Source organism: Ctenopharyngodon idella, chromosome 18 (genome assembly GCF_019924925.1).
Source record: "Ctenopharyngodon idella isolate HZGC_01 chromosome 18, HZGC01, whole genome shotgun sequence".
Lineage (NCBI taxonomy): Eukaryota > Metazoa > Chordata > Actinopteri > Cypriniformes > Xenocyprididae > Ctenopharyngodon > Ctenopharyngodon idella.
This window is the reverse complement of record NC_067237.1, coordinates 33,533,965-33,557,282: the sequence shown is the minus strand read 5'-3', so window position 1 is coordinate 33,557,282 and position 23,318 is coordinate 33,533,965. Positions and strand designations below refer to the sequence as shown.

At 36.8% G+C, this 23,318-nt stretch overlaps 2 protein-coding genes and 1 long non-coding RNA gene across 6 annotated transcripts; 2 read left to right on the top strand and 1 right to left on the bottom strand.

The window, feature by feature from the left end:
* Positions 1-940: 940 nt before the first annotated feature.
* LOC127499571 (extracellular calcium-sensing receptor-like) lies at positions 941-4,894 on the top strand. The gene is made up of 4 exons (XM_051869969.1): positions 941-1,102; positions 3,369-3,596; positions 3,766-3,889; positions 3,981-4,894. Exons 1-4 carry the CDS (start codon positions 941-943, stop codon positions 4,892-4,894), a joined length of 1,428 nt encoding a protein of 475 aa, XP_051725929.1.
* A 2,578-nt stretch (positions 4,895-7,472) lies between these two features.
* On the top strand, positions 7,473-13,511 carry LOC127500292 (extracellular calcium-sensing receptor-like). Of its 4 annotated transcripts, XM_051871379.1 has the most exons (7): positions 7,477-8,738; positions 8,815-8,980; positions 9,339-9,630; positions 9,878-10,705; positions 10,842-11,069; positions 11,224-11,347; positions 11,458-13,511. In XM_051871379.1, the coding sequence occupies exons 2-7, from the start codon at positions 8,871-8,873 to the stop codon at positions 12,369-12,371; spliced, it is 2,496 nt and encodes an 831-aa protein (XP_051727339.1). In that variant the 5' UTR covers positions 7,477-8,738; positions 8,815-8,870; the 3' UTR covers positions 12,372-13,511. The 4 variants fall into 4 exon arrangements, with proteins under 4 accessions (XP_051727340.1, XP_051727337.1, XP_051727339.1 ...); XM_051871377.1 differs by having other exon boundaries at positions 7,476-8,980; XM_051871378.1 differs by having other exon boundaries at positions 7,478-8,980; positions 10,860-11,069.
* Positions 13,512-14,717: 1,206 nt separating this feature from the next.
* Positions 14,718-17,853, bottom strand: LOC127500360 (uncharacterized). The gene is made up of 3 exons (XR_007926319.1): positions 17,688-17,853; positions 17,450-17,522; positions 14,718-17,190 (listed from the first exon to the last, which is right to left on the bottom strand). It is a non-coding gene; the product is annotated as an uncharacterized LOC127500360 (long non-coding RNA).
* Positions 17,854-23,318: the final 5,465 nt, after the last annotated feature.

Genomic DNA, 23,318 nt, shown 5'->3' with positions numbered 1-23,318 from the left:
TGCAAGACTGACATCTAGAGGACATTCTAATGAAAAACACGGTCAAGAAAACATGCACAGGTAGATATAATATAATGGATATGTGAATGCATAAAATATCCATTATTCCATCAGTACTGTTTTCTTGCCCCCGAACCACCCGATAAAGAGCTGGTTCAATCATTAAAAAAAACAAAAAAAAACAAATTCAAAAGTTGTCATTACATAGATTAGAAAAACAGTGATAGGAGTGTAACATCCTGATTTCCAGGGACGCCCACTTAGCATCTCCTGCTCATTTAAAGCAACAGCCACACACCCTTTATCATAAATTAGTGAGCTGAGTGGTTGAATAGCTCAGAAATAGAGATGTGGCTCACTCTGAACATCTGTCTGTATCTGTCTTTTAGCTTTATTTTGGCAGCTTCAATACTCGGATCAGACATGTGTCAGCTCCAAGGGCACTTCAAGTTGAATGGAATGTACAAGAATGGAGATTTTATATTTGGAGGCCTGTTTGACGTTGATTTCCTCACAGTGTTCCCAGAGCTGAGCTTCAGAACTGAGCCAGAACCACCATTCTGTGAGCAGTGAGTCTAGAGTGGATAAGGACAGCAATACGAGGCTGAAATAAAAAACATTTTTAAAACTAGGAAAATATACCTCAAAAATATTTTTACAAAACATCTCGAATTCAATGTTAATTGCCATTGTGAATTTGTTCAAATTATGTTTTACTGCTTCATTACTGTAATTGATTCCTTATTATTTGAACTGCCAATTACCTTTCCAGAATAGTTTAAATATCAACATTCTTTTGCTTTTTCATAGATTTGATATGGAGAGCTTCCAGCAGGCACAGACCATGGCTTTTGCAATAGATGAGATCAATAAGAATCCAAACATGCTTCCTAACATCACTCTTGGTTACTATGTTTATGACAACTGTATGATGCTAGGAATGGCGTTCCGGGCTGCCATATCCCTGGCCAGTGGGACAGATGAGTCCTTCTCAAACCTAAACTGCACTGGCCCACCACCAGTGATTGGAATCGTGGGGGATTCAAGTTCAACTGCTTCTATTGCGATTTCCAGTATTCTGGGGCTGTTTCGAGTACCTATAGTAAGATTGGATGAAAGAAAAAAGGGTTTCTTATCTGTTTTTGTATGAAAAAAAAAAAAAAAAGTTTCACAAGTACTGATCATTTTTTGTTGATTTTTCTGTCTTCTCTTCTTCTGTCTTTCTCTCTAATTAGGTTAGTCACTATGCAACCTGCTCCTGTTTGAGTGACAGAAAAAAATATCCCTCTTTCTTCAGAACTATTCCCACTGATGCATTCCAGGTCCGGGCTATGGTTCAGATTTTAAAATATTTTGGATGGACCTGGGTTGGTCTTCTCTACAGTGATGATGACTATGGCATATACGCTGCTCAGTCCTTCCATCAGGAAATGCAGCGGTTTGGAGGCTGTGTTGCTTTTTCTGAAATCCTTCCCCATGATAACAACCACAGAGATATTCAGCATATAACAGCAGTGATTCAGGCTTCTACAGCTAGAGTGGTGGTTGTTTTTTCCACTCCATCCTTTTTGATACCTTTGTTGGATGAGGTGGTGTTGCAGAACATGACAGGCAGACAGTGGATTGCCAGTGAAGCTTGGGCCACCTCTCTTGTAAATCACACTCCACGTTTACTTCCCTTTCTAAGAGGCACACTGGGGATCGCCATCAGGCGTGGAGAGATCCAAGGGCTTCATGAATTTCTGCTACGTCTTCATTCCAGCAATGATCCAAAAAATAACATGTTAAGGATCTTTTGGGAGAAAATGTTTAGGTGCAGTTTTGAATCTGGGAGTAAAGAGACAGATGGAGAGCAAGTCAAAAAGGTGTGTACAGGACAGGAGGATCTGAGCACAACAGACACACCATACACTGATGTTTCAGAGCTGAGGGCCTCTTATAATGTCTATAAGGCAATTTATGCCCTGGCACATGCGCTTCATGACCTGATGCAGTGTGAGGAGGGTAGAGGACCATTCCGTGGGAACAGATGTGCTGACATAACAAACCTGAAACCCTGGCAGGTAAGACCCACAGGAATAGTGCAGATTCTCTCCAGGCATATACACTGTGTTCCAAATTGTTACGCAAGTGATGTATCAGTGGGATTTCAGTACAATAAATACTGAAATCTGAATGATTTAGAGCACAGCAGAACTCAGATAAAGGCTTATTAATGAAAGTTTCTGTCAAACAAGTTAATTGTATTAAAAGGACAGCTATAAAAAAAAGCCACTGTTGAGCAACAAACAGGTATTTGAAGCTGCTGGTGTCACTGGAGTCTCAAAAACCTCTCCATGCAGGCTGGCAGTTATACGTAAAGTTGCATTTCAGCCACCCCTAACTAAAGCTCACAAAGTGAAATGTTTACAGTGGGTGTAGAAATACATTTTCAAACAGTTTTACACCATAGCAGAAAATGGTCAGTTATAAACTCCACATATCTGGCAAAGGTCATTTTGACATCCTCAGAGACCCTAAAGGGACCTTTCATCTCACTTCCCAATATTTCAGCCCAAATCATTATCTGCTAGCTCCTTTGCGATGTCACAGTAAATAAAACTATTTAAAAACGAGTCTTTATGTATTTCCAAACCCACTGTAAATGTTTCTCTTTGTGAGTTTTGTTTAGAGGTGGCTGAAATGCAACTTTACGCACAACTGCCGGCCTCCATGGAGAGGTTCTTGAGACCCCAGAGACACCAGCAGCTTCAGATACCTGTTTGCTGCTCAACAGTGGCTTTTTCATATTTTAAATACAATTATTATTATTTTTTTACAGGAACTTTCCTTAATAAGCTTTTATTTGACTGAGTTCTCTTGTGCTGTAAATAACTCACAAATCTTTTGATAGTTCGATAATCTCCATTCAGTTTACACACAATATTAGTTGTTTTCATGTCTTTTGCATAACATTGCATCAATTCATGCTTTTCATGCATCTTCAGAAAGATCTTTCTTTCTCCCCATATTGAATGAGAACTACTTGCTTAATAATGTGGAATAACCTCTTTAAGCAGGGTTTACATTTACCTAAGTAGACCTGAAAAACTATTTAACAAACTCCTCTGAGATTGATACCAGTTTTCTAAAAAGATATGGAGAAATAAAACAAACAAACACTTTCTTTGAAAAACTAAAATCTGAATTTGAATCTGTTTATTTTATCTGAATATGTTTATTGTACTGAAATTCTGCTCATATGTCACTTGCATAATAATTTGGAACACAGTGTACAAGAACTGATTTGGAAAAGTAAAATATGTGCGGTACATTAATCAAAATTTCACATAAACATATAACACCTGTCCTGTTTACAAACTGTACAGCTGGTTCACTACCTACAGAAAGTGAACTTCACCACAGGCTTTGGGGATCATGTGTCATTTGATGAGAATGGAGATGCATTGCCTATCTATGATGTGATGAACTGGCAGCCGAGCTCTGATGGATCAATAAGGGTCCAAGCTGTTGGTGTAGTAAATGAAGAGGCAGCAACAGGGATGGTGCTCACACTGGATGACGATGCATTATATTGGAACTTTGAGCCAAAACAAGTAACTAACACAGCATGTTAATATCATCCCTTTTGCAGATGTAACCTAAAAATAGTCAAAGCTTTGAAAAGATAAATAAGAAAGAAGTAATGGAAAGGCCAAGCTTGTCATTATGTAAAAGAGATGACAGGCAAACACATGACCTAACAACAGATGATGTCTCTTTCAGATTCCAAGGTCAGTGTGCAGTGAGAGCTGCCCCCCAGGCACAAGGCAAGCCTCGAGGAAGGGCTTTCCTGTTTGCTGTTTTGACTGCCTCCCATGCAGAGATGGAATGATTTCTAATACAACAGGTGAGATGATTATTGTTGGCGAATTTTTAATATAATTTGAAAGTACTTTAAGCTTAAAATCCTCATCTTCTTTCTTTTTCTTAAATCACAGATGCAAATGAGTGCACAGTGTGTCCAGATGAGTTCTGGTCCAATAAAGATAAGGATCAGTGTATCCCCAAAGAAGTAGAGTTTCTGTCCTATGAGGATCCTCTGGGCATCTCTCTGACCACTGCATCTCTGCTTGGCACCTGCTTCTGTGCACTTGTGATGGTCATCTTTGCTCTTCACCGTAACACTCCCATAGTACGAGCCAACAATTCAGAGCTCAGCTTCTTGCTGCTGTTGTCACTCAAACTGTGTTTTCTGTGTGTACTGCTGTTTATTGGTCAGCCGCAGCTGTGGACGTGTCAGTTAAGACATGCTGTGTTTGGCATAAGCTTTGTCCTGTGCATCTCCAGCATCCTGGTCAAGACTATGGTGGTAATAGCTGTGTTCAAGTCATCTCGACCAGAGGGCAAAAGCGCGTTAAAATGGTTTGGAGCAACTCAACAAAGATGCACAGTTCTGATCCTAACAGCAATCCAGGTTGTGATATGTGCAGTCTGGCTATCAACTGCCTCTCCAACACCCCATAAAAACAACCAGTATATCCGCTCTAAAATAGTATATGAATGTGCTATTGGTTCAGTGGCTGGTTTTTCTATGCTGCTGGGATACATTGGACTGTTGGCAGCAGTAAGCTTCCTATTAGCCTTCCTGGCGAGAAATCTTCCAGATAATTTTAATGAAGCAAAGTTCATCACTTTCAGCATGTTGATCTTCTGTGCTGTGTGGATTGCATTTGTTCCAGCATATTTGAGCTCTCCAGGGAAATATGCAGTAGCTGTGGAGACATTTGCCATTTTAGCTTCTAGTTTTGGATTACTGGTGGCCATATTTGCCCCAAAGTGCTACATCATCCTTTTACATCCAGAAAGAAACACTAAAAAAGCCATCATGGGAAGAGATACACAAAAGAAATGATTTATTAACAAAGTTTGGGAGGAGCACGTCGTTCAGATATATATATATATATATATATATATATATAGAGAGAGAGAGAGAGAGAGAGAGAGCCAACTTACCAGTCTGTTTTTCCAGCATCCCTCCTCCACCCCAACTCCTCAATCTCGATTATTCCTATCTCAGTCAGGGATGGGGATGGCGATGGGGATGGGGATGGGGATGGGGGGTCATTTGGGGTTTCAACTCAAACAAATAAGTAAAATGTTTGTAATGCCTGCTGTTTTGTAGTGTGGTAATTATTAACATTAGGCATGTAATGGTAAACATATTCGTACAGAAAAGTTCAGTATGTAGATTTCAGTTTGGCATGCATGTTTTCCAAACTAATACAGCATTGTTTTAACTGCACTTTGACTTTTATATACAGCTGTGACCAAAAGTATTGGCAGTGACAAATTTGGTGTTTTAAAAAGTTTGCTGCTTCAGAATTTGCAGATTTCTTTTTAAACATGTTTGTATTGTATACTGGAAAACAATGATACGCATTTCATAAGTTTTAAAATCTTTTATTGTAAAAATATTTAATATGTGCAAAGAGTCAACATTTACAATGTTGACCCTTCTTCCAAACCTCTGCAATTTGTTTTGACATGCTGGATAGCTTCTGGGCCAAATCCTGACTGATGACAATCCATTCTTACCTGATTACTGTAATGCTTAGAGCTGATTACAGTTTGTGAACTTCTGCCTGTCCACTTGCCTTTTGAGGATTGACTACAGGTTCTCTCTGGGATTTAGATCCAGGGAGTTGCCTGGCCACAAGTCCAAAATTTCAATGTAATGATCTCCAAGCCACTTCATTATCACTCTTGGTTTGTCACATGAGTGAACTGATTTCACCAAGTACTACATGTTCCTGAATCAACATCTTTGTTGATCCTGGAACAACATTCCAATCAACCAATCAGATTTGAGGAACAAGTTTACATTTTAAGTCAAGTATAAATTTTTTGTCAACCAGGTTTGATGGTTCAACATCAGTGTTAATCACTTTACCTCTGATTTTAGGGATAAGTAAGGGGTAGGGTTTAATTTAGTCGTAGGGATAGGGTTAGGACTAAATGGTAACACTTTGCAATAAGGTTCATTAATTAACATTAGTTAACTACATTAGTTAACATGAACTTATAATGAACTGCACTTATACAGCATTTATTAATCTTTGTTAATGTTAATTTCAACATGTACTAAAATCTTGTTAACATTAGTTAATGCACTGTGAACTAACATGAACAAACAATGAACAACTGTATTTTCATTAACTACTGTAACGTTAACGAAGATTAGTAAATACAGTAACAAATGTATTGATCAAGGTTAGTTCATGTTAGTTAATACATTAACTAATGTTTAACTAATAAACCTTAATGTAAAGTGTTACTGACTAAATTTTCAGACAGGAATCTTGTTCCAGGATCAACAAAATATGCTGAATCAGTAACATGTCTTAGTTGGCAAAATCATGGTGTACAACCTGGCTGCTGCATATTAATTGTTGATAGTGTTGCCATAGAAATGCAACATGGAAGGAGACTGGGTTAGCAAAAAAAAAAAAAAAACACCACCACTGTGGTATGCAGGGAGGAAGGATGTCAAAGGTCAGCTAAAGTGTACCACATTTGCCCTTAAACATTTGTTTTTGATTTTAAATGTAAATAAAATAACATTAATTATTAATTATTATTTTCACCCATTTACTCACAGCTCAACACAAAACCAAATCTTAATACTACATTTTCAAAACCTCAGACTCTTCTGGCAAAATAAATTGCTTCAATCATTTCACCTGTTCTCAAAAACATACACTCATCAATGAATATTAGGGCTGTCAATCGATTCAAATATTTAATCGTGATTAATCGTAATTTAATCGCACATTTTATCTTTACATTATTTCCTTAACAAAACATCGAAAGCTCAACCAAACAGCTGATCATAGCTGTACAGGGCATGTTTTTATTTCTTATCTCCATAAATATATCTAGTAGTAGAGCTAATGCAAGGGCTATAAATCAGTTGGGGTTATCCTTTGCTCTTTTTTTTTATGTATTTATTTATTAAATGTTTGAAAGAACAATAACAATTGTCATCATTGTGGGGTTATCCTTTGCTTAAACTTCCTTATTGTCATGGAGAGCGCAGTTCATGGTTGCATAGCAACGACAGATGCCACGGGAGCACAAGTGATTTGGAAAGGAGAAAGCGGCGCGGCTGCGCTTTTCACGCGTTTTTAGACGTGACGTGAACGGACCCTATGGCTGTATCTCCACTTCTCCAACTACGGTCAAGGCCATGGGTCAAACAGAAAATGTGTGCTGTGTTAATAAAATTAGTGCTGTTAAAATAAATTTGCGTTAACACATTATTAACACGTTAATTTTGACAGCCCTAGTGAATATATAAACACAACAGAGCATTCAGTAGACACTACATCAAAAAAAGAAGAAGAAGACAAAAAATAACAGTACCCAGAGCTGTCACAACTTTAAAAATCCAAAGATGAATAAGAGTAGAAAAGTTCCAGTATATTTAATAATAAAACAAACACAGATAATCCACACAACGTAACCGAGGGTATGTACCACAAACAACAACCGACCATGAAAAGAGGAAACAAAGGAACTTAAGTAGTGGTACAAACAAGGTTAATAAGGAGACACAGCTGAACTAATAGAACTAATCATATCAGTAAGTAAGTGGCAGAAAACTAGACAAAGAAAACACTGAAAATGAAACTAAATAAAGAGAACTGTGACAAGAGCATGCAGTCACAGAAAAAAGGTAAGTTGTACACAGTAAACATTTTGCAATTGCATGAAAAAGGATTGTAATCACAACATAGCAGTGCTTGAAGTGGGCCGGTTTGCATAACTGTGACTGTAGCTTATACCCTCACTTATTATTGCGTACTTTCACTTCTCACATGTTGCCGGGACTCTGACTGCCCACACCAAAACATAAATTTGGCTAGTAATTAATTGTATACATTGCGTTCAGAGCTTTTATAAGCTGTATGAACTAAATGGACCAATTATCTGTGCTTTTTTAGCAAAAGATAAATGCATGCCTGACATCTAGAGGACATTCTGAGAAAAATCACTGTCAAGTAGAAGACATGGACAAATTTATATAATATGCTATAGCAATAAAACCAGTTGTTTCTCAGTTGTTTCTAAATAACCTGAGAAGTAATTCACTGAAAAAAGTCCATTATTTCTTGCCTGTTTTTCTCTCCCAGTTTAAGGATTGATTTAACAAAAAAACACATCAGTACTATTCTGGCACCACAGCAAACACCAAAGAAAATACCATAGATAATTCTGAACCTTTTGGCCATTCCTAGATTTTGGTTGTCCAATGTAGGTGGAAGGTCAATTTGTGTTACTGTTTCTAAACCTTAGAACTCACTACACCTTACTCTCCATAACATTTCTTCTCTGTCTACTTTTATGACCCAGCTAAAAATATATCTGTTTGAAATATATGTTCAATAATGTGTCTTCATGTGGCCTCATGTGTTTTCAGTGTGTTCAAATGTATTTGGCATGCACTATAAAAAACGACCTTGAGCTATAGAAAGACACTATATAAATAAAACTTCTTCTTTAAAGTTGTAAGTTCTTTGTAATCTTGTTTAGGTTTCTTAACCTTTCTTAACCTTTTCTTAACCTTGTTTAGAAAAAGAAATCATGATGAGATCGGATGGTGACGTCCTGATTTCCAAGGATGGCACCACCCGCTCTTTTAAAGTAACACCCCTCCAACCTTCAACCACAACCTTCATCATAAATTAGTTAGCTGAGTGAGTGAGAAAGGACAAGAGATGTGCATCACACTGTATATTTTTCTATTCCTGTCATTTAACTGTATATCTGCAGCTTCAATCTTCAGATCAGGTACCTGTCAGCTCCAAGGACGCTTCAAATTGAATGGAATGTACCAGGATGGAGATGTTATACTTGGAGGCCTGTTTCAGGTTCATTTTTTCACAGTGTTCCCAGATCTGAGCTTCAAAACGAAACCAGAACCACCACACTGTGAAAAGTGAGTCTGGAGCCAGACATATTTCTTAACTATAAAAGAGGAGAGAAACATATTTAAAAAATAAATAAATAAATCAATAAATAACCTAATTAATTAATAAGAAGAAATATGAATGTTTTTCTTGAGCCTGTTTTATCATATTTAATTTGCTCAAATTTTGTTGACAGCAGTAATAACAAGCCTTGACCAAAAAAAAAAAAAAATGTATTTCTGTATTGAAACTACTGTGTATTTGACAAGTCCACAAGTGATGCTTTAACTCAGAAGTATTTGAAATGTGTTAATGGTTCTATTCATTTGTATTTTAATTATCTTTTAGTATCACTAAATGTACACATTTAACATTTGTCTTTCCTAGATTTGATATGGAAAGCTTCCAGGAGGCTCAGACCATGGCTTTTGCAATAGATGAGATCAATAAGAATCCCAGTCTGCTGCCTAACATCACTCTTGGTTACCATCTTTATGACAACTGTGTGAGGCTAGGAATGGCATTCCGGGCTGCCATATCCCTGGCTAGTGGGACAGATGAGTCCTTCTCAAACCTTAACTGCACTGGCCATCCTCCGGTGATTGGGATTGTCGGGGATCCTAGTTCAACTCCTTCCATTGCGATTTCCAGTGTTCTGGGACTGTTTCGAGTACCTATAGTAAGATGGGATGAAAAAAGTAAAAATACACTGTGTGCAAATGCACTTTTAAGTTAAATTTGGTGTCCTTTTCTGCTACACACACACAAAATATATATATATATATATATATATATATATATATTCCGGAACTTCTCATCTGTTTGTGTATAAAAAAGGAAAAAAAGCACTGATCAATTTTTTATTTTTTTATTTCACTAATTTTCTGGCTCATCTTTTCTCTTCTTTCTCCATCTCCACTAATTAGGTTAGTTACGCTGCCACCTGCTCCTGTTTAAGTGACAGGAAAAAATACCCCTCTTTCTTCAGAACTATCCCCAGTGATGCCTTCCAGGTGCGGGCTATGGTTCAGATCTTGAGGTATTTTGGATGGACCTGGGTTGGTCTTGTCTACAGTGATGATGACTATGGTATCTACGCTGCTCAGTACTTCCAGCAGGAAATGCAGCTGTTTGAACATTGTTTGGCTTTTTCTGAAATCCTGCCCCATGATAACAACCGCAGAGATATTCAGCGTATAATGGGAGTAATTCAGGCTTCTACAGCTAGAGTGGTTGTTGTTTTTTCTACATCATCCTTTCTGTTGCCTTTGATGGATGAGGTGGTGTTGCAGAACATGACAGGCAGGCAGTGGATTGCAAGTGAAGCTTGGGCCACCGCACCTGTATACCACACTCCACGTTTCCTGCCCTTTCTTAGGGGCACACTGGGCATTGCCGTTAGGCGTGGAGAAATTCAGGGGCTTCATGACTTTCTGCTACGTCTTTGTCCCAGCAATGATCCGAGAAATAATATGTTGAGGATCTTCTGGGAGAACATGTTTGGGTGCAGTTTTGAAATGGGGGATAAAGAGACAGATGGAGAGCAAGTGAAAAAGGTGTGTACAGGACAGGAGGATCTGAGCACCACAAATACACCATACACTGATGTTTCAGGTTTGAGGTCAGCGTATAATGTCTATAAAGCAGTTTATGCGCTGGCACATGCGCTTCATGACCTGATTCAGTGTGAGGAGGGTAGAGGACCATTCAGTGGGAACAGCTGTGCTGACATAATCAACTTGAAACCCTGGCAGGTAAGACCCACAGGAATAGTGCAGATTCTCTCCAGGCATATAGACTAGCTATATGTGGAAAAGCAAAATATATGCTCTACGTTAATTCAAATTTCAGATAAACATATAACACCTGTCCTGTCTACAAACTGTACAGCTGGTTTACTATCTACAGGAAGTGAACTTCACAACAGGTTTTGGGGATCATGTGTCATTTGATAAGAATGGAGATGCTCTGGCCATCTATGATGTGTTAAACTGGCAGCCGAGCTCTGATGGGTCAATAAGTATCTACACAGTCGGTGTAGTAAATGAAGGGGTGGCAACGGGGACGGTGCTCACATTGGATGAAGAAGCAATTTACTGGAACTTTGAGACAAAAAAGGTAAGTAAAACTGCATGTTAATGTCATCATTTTTGTATATATGTAGTCTAAAAAATATTCAATGCTGTGATAAGACAAATAAATGAATACAAAAGCCACGCTTATCATTATGTAAAAGAGATAACAAACACATGAAAGATAATGTCTCTTTCAGCCCCCACGGTCTGTGTGTAGTGAGAGCTGCCCCCCAGGAACCAGACGAGCCACAAGGAAGGATCTTCCTGTCTGCTGTTTTGACTGCCTGTCATGTGGAGCTGGAGAGATTTCTAATATAACAGGTGTTAATTCTATTGAAGAGTTTACTATTGGTAAATAGTATTTGACTATAATATGAAAATGTCCCAATTTCCTCTTAAATTCTTGTCTTTTCTCTTTTTCTTAATCGCAGATCCTATTGAGTGCACAGTGTGTCCAGATGAGTTCTGGTCCAATAAAGATAAAGATCAGTGTGTCCCTAAAGATGTAGAGTTTCTATCCTATGAGGATCCTCTGGGCATCTCTCTGACCACTGCTTCCCTGCTTGGCACCTGCTTCTGCGCTCTTGTTATGGTCGTCTTTGCTCTTCACCGTAACACTCCCATAGTACGCGCCAACAATTCAGAGCTCAGCTTCCTACTTCTGGTGTCACTCAAACTGTGTTTCCTATGTGTACTGCTTTTCATTGGTCAGCCGCAGCTGTGGACGTGTCAATTAAGACATGCTGTGTTTGGCATAAGCTTTGTCCTGTGCATCTCCAGCATCCTTGTCAAGACTATGGTGGTAATAGCTGTGTTTAAGTCATCTCGGCCAGAGAGCAAAGCAGCAATGAAATGGTTTGGAGCAGTTCAACAAAGATGCACAGTTCTGGTCCTTACAGCCCTCCAGGTTGTGATATGTGCAGTCTGGCTATCAACTGCCTCTCCAACACCTCATAAAAACAACGAGTATATCCACTCTAAAATAGTATATGAATGTGCTATTGGCTCAGTGGCTGGTTTTTCTATGCTGCTGGGATACATTGGACTTTTGGCAGCAGTAAGTTTCCTTTTAGCTTTCCTGGTGAGAAATCTTCCAGATAATTTTAATGAAGCAAAGTTCATCACTTTCAGTATGTTGATCTTCTGTGCTGTCTGGATTGCATTTGTTCCAGCATATGTGAGCTCTCCAGGAAAATATGCAGTGGCTGTGGAGATATTTGCCATTTTAGCTTCCAGTTTTGGATTACTGGTGGCCATATTCGTCCCAAAGTGCTACATCATCCTTTTACATCCAGAAAGAAACACTAGACATGCCATAATGGGAAGAGAAACACAAAAAAAATAGTTTTACAGGCTGCCTGCATATCTTTGGTGTATGCTTGTAGATATAGGTTATTATAAGTGTTCCTAATGCATGTAATTGAAAGACTTCCAGTACATGCAGGTGACTCATACAATGCCTGTTTTACATATTTTATTGAAACATAATGACTAAAGTTGTTGATTTACTCGAGAAAAAAAATAAAGTAACAGTAAATGGGGGAAAAAATACACATTTATGCTTCTTCTAGTTTAATTGCCTGGGTATTAATGATGAAGTGGCCCATATTTTGTAATGATGAAATGGCCCAGTTGTTCCATATTTTTAATCTGCACTATTAACACTAAATTGTAAAGATGGAAATGGATCTTTCAAAAACGGCACGGAAGATCAGCATCTCTCTGGTGACATATGCAGGACTCAAATGACTGCATGCTCACATTTGATCCATCCAATCAATTAATAACGGATGGATAAAACCAAGTCCCCATGTCACAGTGTCCCCAAACACAGCTTCGATAAATCCAAGCAGCACACTGAAAATAAATATATTGAAAAATAACACACAAAGCAATAAATACAGAAGTAAATTACAAAAATATATAAAAGCATACACATTAAGCAATATATAAAAGAATACAAAATTATATCAAATTAAATTTAAATTAAACTAAAATGTTAATTCATATCTGGGACTGTTTTGAGTATCTATAGTAAGATGGGATGATAAAAATTAGATAGGATGGTAAAAATTCATATTCATGTTAATTCATTTTTTCATGTTAATTAATTTTCCATTGATTTAACGATTGAACATTAAGGATGTTAATGTTAATTATAAGGATAACATTTTCTCCAAAAAACTTAAATGCCGCAAAACTTGGAGCAGCTTTAAAGGGTAAATAAAGCACAGTTTCCGCCAATCTCATGTCAATCTTAAATACCTATAGAGTAGGCTAGTATTGCATCCTTCATATCTCCGAAAAGCAGGGCTTAAAAACGAAAAAAAAAAAAAAAAAAAAAAAAATTCAATCGTTTCACTCCGAGCAGAATCGGTATTTTAACGTTTCTGTTCCAGCGTTCCTTCTGTATTATTAACGTTCCGAAACCGGTTTGTTTCGAAAAAATAACGGTTAATATCGTTATTTTTTAACTTTTTTTTTTTTTTTTGCATGTAGCCAACTTAATAATAATAATAATAATAATAATAATAATAATAATAATACGTACATACGTACACTTAGCCAATAGGCCTACTATTATCTTTTATAGCAAGACTGTCCAAATGTAAACCTAAGGGAAAACTATCAACAGTTTATAAAGGATTTTTTCAAGATATTTTAAAATGTTTGCTGCATGGTTAAAAATACCGACGCTATTCCTGAGAGGAAAAAAGATATGTCGCGTACGTCGCATGTTATTAGGCTATTACATTCAGAAATAATGTAATTTATCGGTAAAAATGTTTACAAATAGCCTAGCCTATATAATATAATTATACTGTTTGTAAACATAAATTATGAACAAACTACTGCCCTACATTTTACCACAAAACCTCTAAAGTTAACAGCCTATTTAGGCTATAGCCTATGTCAAGCCAAAACGAATTTTAAAAAAGAATTCTCTTTTCTTTTTTAACGCCATCCCAGCAAGCAATTTTATGTCTAATAGACGTCCCCCAGCAAGCAATAGCCGTCACTTCACCGTCTCGGTTAACTATAGACCCGATATAGTCCGGCTATGTGTAACCCACTTTTAGCCAAAATAATCTTTAATTTGGTTACATGTCGTTTTTGCCAAAATAACTTGCGAGATGTATGATATTGCATCATGTAAGCAAAGTCAACAGTGATTACAATGTGTTTGGTTTCATATCTTTGACATGTTCTACTGCGTGCGTAGCCACGATTTAGCTCGTAGTCAGACCGGCTATTTGTAGCCCACATATAGTCAATCTTGATTTATTGTAGTTTTTGGACAGGAAGTGCATGAGATGGTTGATATCCCATCATGTACGCAATGTCAATGATTTCTACAAGATGTAAGTGGCATTTCATGACATGGTCTGTAGTCACGATTTAGCTCTGAATTGGATAGGCTATGTGCAGTCTGCTTTTAGAAATCGAGGCAATCTATAGTCTAATTTTTATGGCTTGCCTATAGCCCTGATTCAGACCATGCAATGAGTGTAACCAGAATAATAGTGTTAAGTAATTTTCGGCCACAAAGCTTGTGGGATTCATGATATACCATCAAATGCAAGTATACATTTGAAACAGCATATTTTTGCAGTCCTACACATTCTACGATATATATATATATATATATATATATATATATATATATATATATATATATATATAACACCACACACATATATGACTGTCTTTAATTTTAAGTTAAATAAAAATTTACAATTACAATTCTCAACCGCTAGATGGCAACTGTGACTCTACTGAGACCACTGGCAACGCGAGACTTGAAAGTTAGCTCTCGATCACTGTTGCCAGATCTCGCGATAAACATTTTCGCCATTTTACAACTGTTGGAGACGGAAAGCAAGCAACAGCAAATGTTAAAGCAAATTCTTTCCTGCTTTTGGTCTTGTAAGTATCTGTGTTTTTCATTTTGACATGCGTTCATTATATATGTACATCATGTGTTATCATGTGTAGGAACCGTGACATTTTAACGGGACTCAGAGTAAGCCATTTAGTGGTTAGATTAACATGCTACATGCATATGTACAGTATGTTTACTTTTGCCCTAAAACTCTTATCTAAATACAAGGGGGTAAACATGAAACCTGTGCATCCTATTATTATTTGTTACGGAAGCCTCGTATATCTTTTAATCTTTTGATCATTATGATATGAAAATATGAGTTTTTGATTTGGCAAGGCAAGTTTATTTTGTTTATCACATTTCAGCAACAATTTTCAAGGTAATTCAAAGTGCTTTACATAAGACATTTATGGACATTTTCGGTTTATGGAACCGAAAATTAATCAGGTTGTTTTATAAACCAAAAAACATTGTTAACCTTTTTTATTTAACTTTTTTTTGTCAATTTTTTATATTTTTAAGTTGTAAAATGTTCCATTTTTTTTTTTTTTATGTTTATTTGTATTGTATTTGTAAAATTTAATTTTCATTATTTTTTTTATCATTTTGTATTATCTTGAGTTCTTTTTCTAAATAAAACTATATTTAATTTGTTTGGACGGATTGCCATTTATGAGAACCTGTTATATTTAAGTGAAAAGAATCCTTTAGCCATTATTTTGTTGTCTATTACATGTATAGATGTAGTCATTCATTAGCTGTATATTTGATGACTAGTCTACTCTTGGGTTATGGTTAGACGTCTATTAGATTTTCACTGACAGCCCAAATTTAGCCTTGTTTTAGCCTAGACCCATATTCACCGTCTATTAGACATAAATATGTAGTCGTCTAATAGCCGTCTAATTGAGGACTAGTCTTTTCTTGGGTTATGGTTAGACGTCTATTAGATTTTCACTGACAGCCCAAATTTTGCCTCGTTTTGGCCTAGACGGCCGGGCTATGTTTTGACGGCTATTAGACGTCTATTAGACATAAAATTGCTTGCTGGGTGAGCGCGGGCATTTCATCCTCTGGCAAATTTATCCATGTTGTTTTGGTTGGGTTGGATAGCAGACAAAAACATGACAGACTCCATCCCTAAAAAGTGAGCACAACGCGTGTTTTATGGCAAATCACACGTCGAGGACGCGCGTTTTGCTGTCAAATCGCATGCTTTTGACGGGTGTCACAGGATGCGTCCTATTTGCGTTACTCTGGGCTGCGGCTCAACGAGTCCTTCGATGATTAAGCCTGGTCTTCACAACACACAAGCAGGCATTGTTCAGTATGCTATGATGGGTATTAACGTCCCCATAGCATCAGCAACTGATGCAGCATTGAGATGTTTTATGTAGTAATATTTTACACTTTTTCCGTAAATTGAATAGGGAAGGTGTAAACCCTAATAAGTTGAGACTACTCAAATGAATTGAGGAAAGTGATTCCCTCAATTTAACTGAGTAATGGGGAAATGACAACTCAGTTTAATTGAGTTGGCCTAATGTGGTCTTTTCATTGAATTAACTCAAATGTTTAAGTGCAGATAACTTAAAAGGCAAATAGACTAAACTCAAACTTTCAAGTTTATATTTTGTTTACTTTTAAATAAATTATATTTATATTACTATTAAATAATTGATAAATAATCAAAACAAGTTTTGTTTTTCCACATCAAAAGCTTTATTAGGGTTTTACTAGATAGCTGAACTTCTATGTCTACTGACTTAACATCATATCATTTAATCAATGAAAAATACAATTAAAATTCTTGCAGTAAAATGAATCAACTGATTTAAAATTTCTTTATCAGACATTTTATTGTGAAATTGACCATATCAGAATAATTAAAAGCATAGTGTAATGAGCAACAACAGCCCCTCAGTTGTCCTCAGTGTGAAGAACAGTGTGCAGTTTAACTGCTCAGGACATACAAGTGACTCATGAACAATTATCACAAAACAAACAAAAAACAATTGTTGATCATCTAGGTAACAACAGTATTAAGAATGAAAAAACAACTCGCTCTTATTTTAAGATTTTTCAGATTCTGCAATGTGATGTAAACTTTTGACCACTGTATGTGTGTGTGATACAGTCAGTACAGCAGGATAATGTCAGTGAGATATCAAGACCCCTGTCATCCTCTATCATGTCCTTTCTCATCCTGTAGAAACTGCCACCGGTGGTTCAAAGGGTCCCCATTGCCGCAGTCCTTCAGATGAAAGGGTCCTTTGACCTAAAAATAAAATTACAACACATTTTCTCTAAATACATTATACAGTTCTCATTGTTTAAGCACAGAATAGAATGATGCAACATGACATTTGATAATAAAAATGTAATGATAATACAAAGCAATTTTGTTAGTTGGACAGCAACAAGAATGTAAAAAGTCAAAGCAAGTAAAAGTGCTTTCTTGCCAGTTCAGTAACTGAATAAAATACAAGATAACTTCGGTAACTGAGTGGTATTCAAACAAAAACTCTTTCTGTTACCTGATTGATGACTCTGTTCTTTGAAGAGTAAGTTAACAGTATTCAAGAAGAATGGCAGCATTTACCACCGGGCCTAAAACAGTCATATATACAGTAAACATCATAATAAAACAAAGTAACTTTACATTGTAGATTTCTACACTACACTAGAACATTTAAACAAACAACAGGAGCGAAATTTACACTGCACTTTAACAAATATGATATATTTAATTTTAAGTATCTTGCTAAAACACACCTTTTCTGTCCTTGTCTGCCTCACATGAATAAAAAGTCAGCTGCAGCTCTTCCTTCAGTGCTGTATTTGAAGCTTCTGAGGACAGTTGTGTCTGCTGATTTGTCAAAGAGGAATATGTTAACAACTCAAGCACACTAGCAAGGCTAACATTAATTAATAAACGTTTAATATTTAACTAGCTAACTTCTTATAAATGTATGTATCAGTTGCTAAGTTCAAGTTAGCAGTTTACCAAAATAGCTAAGAAAGCTAGACTAATTTTACAACATAAACACTCAAAAATCTAAATCAACAACACTTAATCTTTTGTTTTGTTAAATACTCTATTTAAAATGGCTCTATGAATTTGCACTTACTTTCATCTGATATAAAAACGTCTGAAAATGCAGGACTCTGCAGCACGCAATAACTGAGGCCAGCGGGCTAGAGAAAAATGATATAACATTGAAAAACTCGACGTTGTGTTATGGTAAACATGTTATATACACTGACTTTATGAATTTACACTTACCTTCGTCTAAATCGTCAAGATTTGAATTCAGCTGGAGCGGGAATAAACGGCTCGAAACAACGTCGGGCTAGAAAATAGTTCGGGAAAAAAGATGCATTGAACAAATTTTATGTTCTAGCAAACATATTATTTAAAATAGTTTTATGAATTCACAGTTACCACACACTTTCTCAGCTTCAGAAAATGCCGGACGCTCTCTGCAGCGCGCGCAACGGGCAAACGTGCAGTGAGTGAGGCTGCAGGGGAGGGGAAAGAACAGGCTCGAGACTGTCGATTCTGAAAAGATTCGATTCAGAGGCGTCTCGTGTGATTCAGCTCCAAATGCAAGACTTGAAATGTCCGTGTGATATATTTCGGTGTTTATTTCCCCGAATTTTTTTTTACTCTTTTCATGCAGTCAGCGCCAGTGCCTCTGACCGACTGTATCAGCAAATTCAGACGACCAAAAAATACCGCTTTGCCTTGTATCAACCAATCAGCTGGGTTGCCAAGGCAGAATTTCAAGCATGACCAATCATATTAAACAGAGACAAAGCAAATAATTTAAATAAATTGAAATTTTGAGTTCACAACACTTAAAATATTAATTCGAAAGATTTTTGCTGGCAAATGAGTACATTAAACATACCTGTTTAAGTTTTGGGTCCAAAACTTGGGATTTTAAGTAATGTTAAGTTATGATAACTTGATATCTTTATTAAGGACAACATTGGGGTTTACAGTGTAGGACGTACCGCATGCTTTGAGAACTGCGAGAGTTTTACACTTTCTTCATATATTGAATACGGAAGGCGGTCTGGCGGAAGCTAGATTTTTTACTTCATAACTTTTTAAAATATGGTTATTTTTGTTTACACAAACGCATCGCTTCGCTTCAGAAGGCCTTTATTAACCCCCGGAGCACACGTTTATGATGGATGGATGTGGATGGATGCACTTTCTTCAGCTCATACTCATTGATCCTGGTCTCATGGAAAGACGTACCTGTGGGAATGTTTTTACGAGTCGCAAAAGTACGTACCAATGTGTACATATCACTGCAGTTTCCAACAGAAATGAACAGTAAAACAGCAAGCGCTTTTAATCATTTTCATACACAGTTACGATTACAGGATCAGATTATGGATTAATAAAGACTTGTTTTCACGTCTCCTTGCACAATATTATGTTATGACTACAAAACGCTTTTTACCAAAGTGCACAATTTGTAAACAAACATATTTTGGACGTTGCATCACTTAACCAGCTCCAAATGTTTTGCTTTTCTGACATAATAAGCTTGCTCGGTAGCTTAGCTGATACAGAGTCTTACTTAGGACGAGGAAAGCCTTGGGTATGAATCCGGGGATAAACGAGTCACAGTAAAATAGCTCAAAGATGAGAGATCAAAACAAGCTAAAATGGCACGATTACGGATGCTTTTTATGTCACATTTGCTTTTGTTAACACTATCGGGTAGGTTTAGGTGTAGTGTTGGTGGTAGGCCTGGGCGATAAAATCAAACAAGTTGCTGTGGAGTTCAGATGTGCAATCACAGGTGAGATCAGAACACACAAACGCATGAAAATGAATGCTGTACCTGCCGGCGACGAGGAGATTGTAAATAAAAAGGACATGTCAGCTTGTCAGTGTGACAGTTTCATGGTTTCCTTCTTACAGCTGATCTACTTCAAAGTTTGTCTTGACACCGGTTTCACACCTCAAGGGTCAGCGGTGCATGAGCGATGCATTAGCAGCGCGTGAGTGTGAACTGCAGCTGCAGAGATGCGCGAATATTCACACTGGAAGCGTTTGTACAGCGTCACAGCAGTGGCTCCAAGCTGCATATAAAGTGAGCATTTCTTTACAAAGACAACTAAATTTGTTTTTATAAGTTGGTCATTTATAAACTTGATAGTCTTGAAAGTTTGTTAACATAGGGAGGTGTACAACACTAGCATACGTAAAATAAATAAAAATAAATAAATAAAAGCCTTGTGTTATCCATTGCTGCACACGAATTAGGTATGCTTTGTGTTTTACATCATCTGCCACATGTTTACAAGACAGCAAACTCGGCGAAAAAATTCAGCAAACTCGGGTTTGATTTGGGTATGCTAGAGCCTATATAGCTGTCTGTGTAATAACTAAAAGAATGTTTATGTATCATATTTTCTTCTGCTACGCACTGCCGCGCAGCCTCTGCGTGTGGTGTGAATGCTCTCATCTCATCTGTGCGGTGTGAAACCGGCAGTTGTCATGTCGGTATCCCTTGTGAAAAAGAAGTGCCCTTTAGTATACTTTTATAAAGTGTACTTATTGCACAAATAATATACTTTAAAAGAACACACTTAAGTGTGAATTAAATGTAATGTTTTCATCGCTTAAGTGCATTCTATTTGTAATTAATTTCAAATGTATCACAGATTAAGTTCATATTTAATGCAATTAGTTGTATTTTTTAATGATTTTTTTTTAAACCACTTAAGTGGGACTTTAATACAACTTTATATTTACCTTCGTAATTGCTTCTAGTATCTTTAAAATATAGTTGAAGTGCACTGCTCAATGTACTGACAAGCAATTAATGTGAACTAAAATATATTTTAATATCAGTTATCAATACACTTAAGTGTGAATTAAATGTAATGTTTTCAGCCGCTTAAGTGCATTCAATTTGTAATTAATTTTAAATATATCACAGATTAAGTTCATAATAAATGCAATTAGTTGAACTTCTGAATGATTTTTTTAAACCACTTAAGTGGAACTTTAATACAATTTTTTTACATACTTTGAAATATGGTAAAAGTGTACTTTCGAATGTACTGACAAGCAATTAATGTGAACTAAAATATACTTTATTATAATTTACATGTACACTATTATATAATATAATACATTTGTAATTACATTTGTAATTACATATAATAATGAAGTTACAATTTAGTATATTTCAAAACTTAATCACCAAGTTACAATCAACACAAATGCAAATTGAAACCCTCTACATTTATTGACAAAACAATCTCTAAAACAAATACACAAAAACCTTTTTGTTGATGCACAAGAAAAACCCAAGAAACACTATACACAATCACAAGAGAATCTCAGAATTAGAGACACGCATCCAAACTTTAATCGAGGATAGTAAGAATGCAAGGGCTTCAGATACTGTTTTGGATGCGACTAGCTTAGTGAACTCTGTACATTGTTCGGTTCCGGCTGTAGAGCCCGCGCAGCAGGGCACTTGGGTAACGGTGAGGCGGCCTAGCCACGGAAAACACCACTCTTCCATTCCAATAAGAACATCAAACAGGTTCTCCCCACTCAGTGATACACCCACTGAGAATCCTGTTGAAAGTGCCCTAGTTATTGGCGATTCTATTACACGGAACGTGAAAATAGAGACACCAGCCACCATAGTCACATGTTTGCCGGGAGCCAGAGCACCTGACATCAAAGCAAATTTAAAAGTGCTGGCTAATGCTAATCGTAAATACTCTAAAATCATTATTCACGTCGGCACTAATGATGTTCGACTTCGCCAGTCGGAGATCACTAAAATTAACATTAAAGAGGTGTGTGAACTCGCAAGTACAATGTCAGGAGAAGTAATTTGCTCTGGCCCCCTTCCTGTTCGTCGGAGTGATGAGATAGTTAGCAGATTATCATCACTCAATGGCTGGCTGTCTAAGTGGTGTCCGCAAAATAATATAGGTTTCATAAACAATTGGAAAAGTTTTTGGGGCAGACCTGACCTGTTAAAAAGAGATGGTATTCATCCCTCCCGGGATGGTGCTGCTCTTCTCTCTAGTAATATGGCACATAGTCTTAGAACTGAAACATGACAAACTGGGGCCCAGGTCAGAAAGCAGACAGACTGGCTAAACCGACCGTCTGCTAGCTGCCTCACGTTACAGAAGTCAGAAAATTCAGATAACTCCCAACACATAGAAACTCTTACACCTAGATATTTTCAAATAGAGACTGTGTCTGTACCCCGAATTAGTAAAAACAAAAAACTTCCAAACCCATTAAATGGTAAAAATTTAATTGATGTTCAACAAATAAAAAATAGAGATAATAATGCTAAACAAATGATAAAACTCGGGTTGTTAAATATTAGATCCCTTTCTTCAAAATCACTTATTGTTAATGATATTATCAAAGATAATAATCTAGATGTGCTGTGTTTGACAGAAACTTGGCTAAAACCGGACGATTACATTACTTTAAATGAGTCTAGTCCTCAAGGTTATGATTATCGACACAATGCCCGTCAGAAAGGCAAAGGGGGAGGTGTTGCTGTAATCTATAGTAATATTTACAGTATTAGTCAGAAGTCTTTCAAATATAATTCCTTCGAAACTATGGTACTTTACGTAACATTATGTAAGTTGACATTTGTGCTGGTTACTGTATACAGGCCACCAGGACACAATACAGACTTTATCAAAGAATTTGCTGACTTTCTATCAGAGTTAGTACTAGCTGCAGATAAAGTCCTTGTTGTTGGTGATTTTAATATTCATGTAGATAATAAAAAAGACGCATTAGGATTGGCATTTGCAGATATTCTAAACTCTATTGGTGTTAGACAACATGTGTCAGGACCCACTCATTGTCGTAATCATACTTTAGATCTAATATTGTCACATGGAATCGATATTGATGCTGTTGAAATTCTGCAGCAGAGTGACGACATCTCAGATCATTATCTAGTCTCGTGTATACTACATTTAGTCAAGGCGGCTAAACTGCCTCCATGCCATAAATATGGTAGAACCATCACTTCTACCACTAAAGATTGCTTTATAAATAATCTTCCTGATCATTTTCATCGCCTTAGCATACCAGACAGCTTAGAAGACCTCGATGTTGCAACAGAAACTATTGCCTCTGTCTTTTCCAGCACATTAGACTCAGTTGCTCCTTTGCGTTTAAAAAAGATTAAGGAAATTAATCCAATGCCATGGTACAATGAGCACACTCGGGCCCTAAAGTTAGCAGCCAGAAAAATGGAGCGCAGCTGGAAGAAATCAAAACTAGAAGTATTTCGTATTTCGTGGAGAGAGAGAATGATTGAGTACAGAAAGGCCGTAAAATCTGCTAGATCTGCCTATTTTTCAAAACTCTTA

Coding starts and splice junctions, on each gene's coding strand:
- LOC127500292 (XM_051871377.1), top strand. CDS start 8,760: ATGTGCATCACACTGTATATTTTTCTATTCCTGTCATTTAACTGTATA. Junction 9,631..9,877: donor GACTGTTTCGAGTACCTATA/GTAAGATGGGAT, acceptor TCCACTAATTAG/GTTAGTTACGCTGCCACCTG. Junction 11,348..11,457: donor AGAGATTTCTAATATAACAG/GTGTTAATTCTA, acceptor TCTTAATCGCAG/ATCCTATTGAGTGCACAGTG.
- LOC127499571 (XM_051869969.1), top strand. CDS start 941: ATGGCGTTCCGGGCTGCCATATCCCTGGCCAGTGGGACAGATGAGTCC. Junction 1,103..3,368: donor GGCTGTTTCGAGTACCTATA/GTAAGATTGGAT, acceptor CAAACTGTACAG/CTGGTTCACTACCTACAGAA. Junction 3,597..3,765: donor GGAACTTTGAGCCAAAACAA/GTAACTAACACA, acceptor TGTCTCTTTCAG/ATTCCAAGGTCAGTGTGCAG.